General features: G+C 40.5%; 1 protein-coding gene across 5 annotated transcripts in view; it reads right to left on the bottom strand.

The window, feature by feature from the left end:
- Window positions 1–1,693: 1,693 nt before the first annotated feature.
- Window positions 1,694–6,000, bottom strand: part of TRPC4 (transient receptor potential cation channel subfamily C member 4) — a 165,031-nt gene continuing 160,724 nt past the window's right edge. For all 5 annotated transcript variants that reach the window (XM_074913833.1, XM_074913823.1, XM_074913842.1 and 2 more), the window contains one exon: window positions 1,694–4,542. In XM_074913833.1, the coding sequence (XP_074769934.1) occupies window positions 3,826–4,542 (717 nt within the window). In that variant the 3' untranslated portion in view covers window positions 1,694–3,825. The remainder of the gene's footprint in view (window positions 4,543–6,000) is intronic.

Below are 6,000 nucleotides of genomic sequence, written 5' to 3'. Positions count from 1 at the left end.
AAGGGGGAATGGCTTTAAACTCCAACAGGGGAGGTTTAGTCTGGACATTAGGAAAAAAATTTTCACAGAAAGAGTGGTCAGACAGTGGAATAGGCTGCCCAGGGAGGTGGTGGAGTCACCATCCCTGGATGTGTTTAAGGGTTGTTTGGATGAGATGTTGGGGGTTACAGTGTAGGGGAGAACTTTGTAGAGTAGGGCTGATGGCTGGACTCTATGAGCCCAAGGGTCATTTCCAACCTGAATTATTCTATGATTCTATGATCTACCTGGCTTGCTCTCCAGTGATACTTGATCACATACAGGTAGCACAGCAGCCTGCAGCCAGCAAACAGGGCCCTGGGGTCTGAACCCGCTGATGCATGGCTCCCACCTCTGCCATGCCCTTGAGGGCCAGCAAAGCATGCAGAGTCAGAAGGAGGTTTTGCAATTTTGTTTTGAAGGTATAGCGTGAAGTCCTTACTTCTCTGACCTCTTACTGTGAATCAGTGAGTAGCCTGGACAGACTGGAAGTCAAACCAACTTTGATAAAGATACCCACTACCCAGTCTGTTTTGGCTCAGACTTGCCGTGCTTGGGAGGTCTGGGTTGCTAGAGTTCAAGCTGGCTCCTGCCCAGCTATACCAGAGTAGAAAAGTCCTGCTCTGCTGTCTGCACTCTTTCTATTTCTCCAGGAGCTGATGAAAATGCAAAGGTCAGTCAGTTTTGTCTTTACAAAAAAAAAAAACCAAAAAACCCCCCAAAAAAACAAACAAAAACCTGAACATTTTGAACAATCTAATATTGGGATTAAACCCTGTTGCATTTAGATAATTTTCTAACTCCTTGAAACATTTCATGATTTTAAGCTCTGCTTTGAAACACTGTCTTTTATAGGAGTTTATATCCTGGGTTTTTGTATCTCTCCTATATTGATGCTAATGGAGGCTGCAGGGAGGGACAGGTAGGTTTGAACCTTTTATTTCTCTTGAGGAGAAGTATGCTCATCTTAATAATGCTTCTGCTGTGGTATTACAAAACTTTCTCTGTAAATCTTTCTTGGCACAGACGTCCTCTTGGAGATATTGAATTATAAAGGTGGGGTTTTTGGCTGTCTGCAAATCAATAAAAGTCCATTCAAATTTGGACATATTTTGGGCTCTTATCTGTTTCCACAGAATAAGGTGCTTATTTGCCATTAAATTTAAATGGAATGCGGTGAGGTCCTTACTGGTGTCAGGCTTCTCTGCCTAAGAATCACATGAAAATAGAGCAAATGGTTGATTTGATGTATGCTTTATTTAACAGACCATTTCAATATTTGGTTGTAAAAGAAAGAAAAGACAGCAAAAGACTGACCACCTATTGCTATGCAATATAATGCCATGGTCCTATGCCTAAGTAACTTGCCCACCTGCACTGCCTTTGCTGTTCTGTATCTTGTATCTACTACAAGACTTTGACTCCCAGCACATTGTGGTCATAACATTACAGCAAAGCTGATGGTTCAGATTAACTGTCCTGTGGTTTTGTCCTGTTGGGAACTTCATGTACAGGACAAACAGGCTCTTATGATGGCAGAGCTCTTTGACCTGCGGTAGTTAACTTGTTCTGATAATGGTGCTGGTGGCATTATAAATACCTTACTCAGGCACATTTTGTCTGGAATGAAACCATGTGGCTGGAATGCATTGCAAGCTCTTTGGAGCAAGGACTGTTTGTTTTGAATTTGGCTAGTGAAAATGTAGTAAGCTTAGGCCTCCAAGGTGTTACAAACCATGATGAAGAATGAGAAAGTGAAATCAGTGGTGGAGAAGGACTGTTAACAGGGATATAGAGAACTTTGTGGCATGTGACATATCGGCTTTATGTCATTCTTAGCACAAATGTTACAGTAGAAAAAACTCTCTAAAAGAGTTGTCCTAGTAAAAATGATATGAAGGTATTCCACCATTATTATTATTATTTATTTCTTGTTATGCTTTTAATAGTTCAGGTGCTTTCCAAACAGAAAAGCTACAGGCCCTGCTCCGAGGAGCTCACAATCTAAAAGTGGACAAGGAGAGAGACGTGAAGGAGAGGGGGTCCACAGAGAAGTCAAGACGCCAAGATGGAAATCAATCATATCTTAGCAATCAAATGTGGTTTGAATGCATTGCTGCAAAGCTATACAAATTATTTTCCAACTACTGCCCATATTTTTCATTCTGGTTCAACTAATTCACTCCTAGGTGCTGTGGCATAGATGGATGTGTAGGAAGGAAGCTTTCAATATGTGGGCTCAGAGAGAGTAGCACATGTTTAAAGTAGAGCTGGAAAATTCACCTAGAACTACAGAGATGAAAGGGGTTTGTCTGGATTTTCAAAACTCAGTTCATTACCCGGATAGTTTAGATCCAGAATGGTATGGCTTTAGGTCAGGTCCTACAAGGTGGGAGTTACATGTGATGGATTCCATCTGGAATGTAAGTGTAGTCTATGCATCTGGAGGTTCCTTAATACAGGCTAATATGAACTACAAAATCTATCATGGCAGGGCTAGGGCAGGTTAAGAAAGAAATGACCACACTGATGTGGTATATTCATGTGTTTCCAAGGGAGAAGAAGGATGGTGCTGAGAGTTTGAGGGTGGTCATTCTTAATGTCAGTTGTAAAATTACATTTTTAATAATGTAGGACACCAGTCACTGATTAAAAAGAAACAGACTGTTTAATTTTAAAAATACTGTTTTTGACTGACAGTAGGTCACTCATCAGTTATGAAAAATACTATTAGGTTTTCCTTATACATTTAAATGTCTAAGTATTTTTTATAAAACCTCCACTCAGGTTCCCCCAAACTCTGAAATTGTCAAAGAAACTCTCTTAAGGCTTGCCTTTAAAAACTTCTCAACAAATTGCCATATTTTTCCAAGTACTCAGGGGATCATTGTATGTTTGTTTATTCCTGAAGTGTCTTTCTCTTAGCAAATACGAGTGTATTGTGAAGGCAAAAGCTAATAAGCAGTTGAATATTAAAGTGCATAGGTTGTCCACGTTTAGAAAAATAAATGGTTGAAGAAGCAGTAGCTGTTGGGATTACAGATTTCCGTGGAGTAATCCGTCATGAGTTTTTAGCAAGCCACATATATTTTACTATAAGAAACATTTTTTTTACAGTCTTCAAATCCTGCAAATGCATTTCTAACAATGCTATCAGAGTGGTGATAATCCTCCTGCTGAGAGGGAGAAGCTGTAATTAAATAATCAAATAGACTGATCTTTCATAACTTACAGGTATTCATATTCCTTCAATAAATAAAAGAATATACTTTATCTTTTGATTCTGTATAGCTTTTGAAACAAATCAAGTTTCTAGCACTTTAAATAAATGATTCTAAGAGCTTGACATGAATTATGCTGACTGGAGCCACTTATGATAATTATGGTGCCCAGAATCTTTTAAGAACCTACAAAGTTAAATAAAGGCTTACAAGTCTCTTAAGCTATTTTTATTTGCATAGAAAAATATTTATCATAGGAGTCAACTATCTTATGAGAGAAATTGCATTTGTCGTAATTGAAAAAGATAGCTAAAAAGTTTCTGTGGGTTATTGCAACAGTACAAGAATACAAGATGCTTCCATTTATTAAAAAATGTAAAACAAATCGTGAAAGCTAAAGCAGGCTACAAAACAGAAGGCCCCCATATTATCTTTCTCTTGACTACTATGTTACAAGATCATGTGCCACAGTTGAGTACTATAAAGTGTAATTCTGCATTTGCTAATATAATTCTTAAAACATTCCCCCCCCCCCCCAAGCATTATGCAAAATATATATATTTGTAAATGTTTCCTTCTGTAAGCATCACAACCTTGTTATCACATAATCACCCTGATCAATTGTTTCCTGTTTCCCATCATAGTCAGTGCTGATATCCAACTCCTCGTCCAGCTGGTCCTGTGGTGTGGCTGGTTCTGAATTATGTAATTCCATTTCTTCTGTTTCTGAAGCACAAATACTTCCCTCTTCCTGTGAATCTGAAGAGTCACCATTATTTTGTGACTCATCTAACATGCATTTTTCGTCAGGACTTTGGACGTTTAATTCACAGTTCATGGTCAGTTCTCCCTCTTCCAGTTCAGCAGTTTTCTCACATTGTTCTTCTGCCTGTTGACGTGAAACTTCTTCAGAAACTGTGTATATTTTATTTGTACTCTGCTCCACAGAGTTTGTTTTTGATCGTCTGTGAAATAGCCCAAAATTTTTTATGTCTGTTACAAAATTCACACGCTTTTGTTTCTCCTTAGTGGACTCTGACACCATCATTGCTGAGCCGTTGCTTACATTATGTGCTTCAGAGGCAATAGTGGCTGATCTTGGATGAATCATTGTTGTTATGTCAAAAAGGCTGAAGGTCTTTTTCTTTGCTTTCTTGGTTCCTTCACTCTCACTATTTTCCTCATTTTCTGATAGAGAGGCAGCATCTTTGTTCATCTTTGCAGTCTGCAAATTAGACAGTTTGCTTCCTTTTAACAAACCCAGGACTTCAAAACGAAAGCTGGAAATATCTTGTTTTAACTCCTAAAATTAGGAAGAAAGACGAAACATCAGAGCATGAAAGCTAATTTGACTTTTCCTCTTGTAATTTTTTTTTTAAAGAAGGACTTATGCTAGGGATCAGTAATGAACCTCACCATCTGAATAATACCTGGCATCTTCAAGGTGCTTTGCAGACTCCCTAATGGGTCTTCCAGGTGTGAAGGAAAGATCAGCAATTTTACCAGAGAAAACTTCAGAGGAAAATGTGCCTTAGCGTAGACTACTCATAGAAATCACCAACAGTGGTGGAGGAAGGAGCATGGGCAACTTGAAGACCTACAGCTAACCTGCTAGACAGTATTATCCCATCATGGTAACAGCATTTTGATCAGCTCTTAACACCATCCCTTACATATGCACACAGGGACACAAGCACACACAAGGCATACACATGTGCATGCTTACCTGTGAATAGCAGTGCAGGTATGTCTTCATGCATTTCCACTAAATGTTTGGCAGATAGCAGCTAAGTCAGAGTTAATCATTGCAGGCTGCTTTCAGCCAGCGAAACCTCTGTCTTTTAAAGGCCTGTCTCAGGGAGAAAGTACCTTGCCTTCAAGAGGTCCCTATTTCTCTTCATTTTCTCTATAGGGATAATCATAGAATCATTTGGGTTGGAAAAGGTCTTTAAGATCATAAGAGCTCAACTGTAAATCTAACACTACCAGGATCACCACTAAACCATGTCCCTGAGCGCCACATCTGTGTCTTTTAAATACCTCCAGGGATGTAGACTCAACCACTTCCTGGGGCATCCTGTTCCAACACTTGATAACCCTTTCGGTGAAGACATTTTTCCTAATATCCTATCTAAACCTTCCCTGGTGCAACTTGAGGATGTTTCCTCTTATTCTATCACTTGTTACTTGGGAAAAGAGACCGACAGCCACCTCACTACAACCTCCTTTCAGGGAGCTGTAGAGGGCGATGAGGTCTCCCCTCAGCCTCCTCTTCTCCAGACTAAACACCCCCAGTTCCCTCAGCTGCTCCTCATAAGGCTTGTGCTCTAAACCCTTTACCAGATTCATTTCCTTTCTTTGACACGTTCAAGTGCCTCAACCTCTTCCTTGTAGTGAGGGGCTCAAAACTGAACACAGTAATCGAGGTGTGGCCTCACCAATGCCAAGTACAGGGGGATGACCACCTCCCTAGTCCTGCTGGCCACGCTATTTCTGATACAAATCAGGATGCTATTGGCCTTCTTGGCCACCTGGGCACACTGCTGGCTCATATTCATCTGTCTGTTGACCAACAACCCAGGTCCTTTTCTACTGGTCAGCTTTCCAGCCACTCTTCCCCAGGCCTGTAGCATTTAATGGGGTTGTTGTGACCCAAGTGCAGGACTCAGCACCGAGCCTTGTTGAACCTCCTCCAGTTGGCCTCAGCCCATGGCTCCAGCCTGTCCAGGTCTCTCTGCAGAGCCTCCCTACCCTCGAGCAG

This window comes from Athene noctua, chromosome 1, assembly GCF_965140245.1.
Source record: "Athene noctua chromosome 1, bAthNoc1.hap1.1, whole genome shotgun sequence".
NCBI classification, from domain to species: domain Eukaryota; kingdom Metazoa; phylum Chordata; class Aves; order Strigiformes; family Strigidae; genus Athene; species Athene noctua.
The sequence above is the reverse complement of the archived record's forward strand: the minus strand, read 5'-3'. Positions and strand labels throughout refer to the sequence as shown.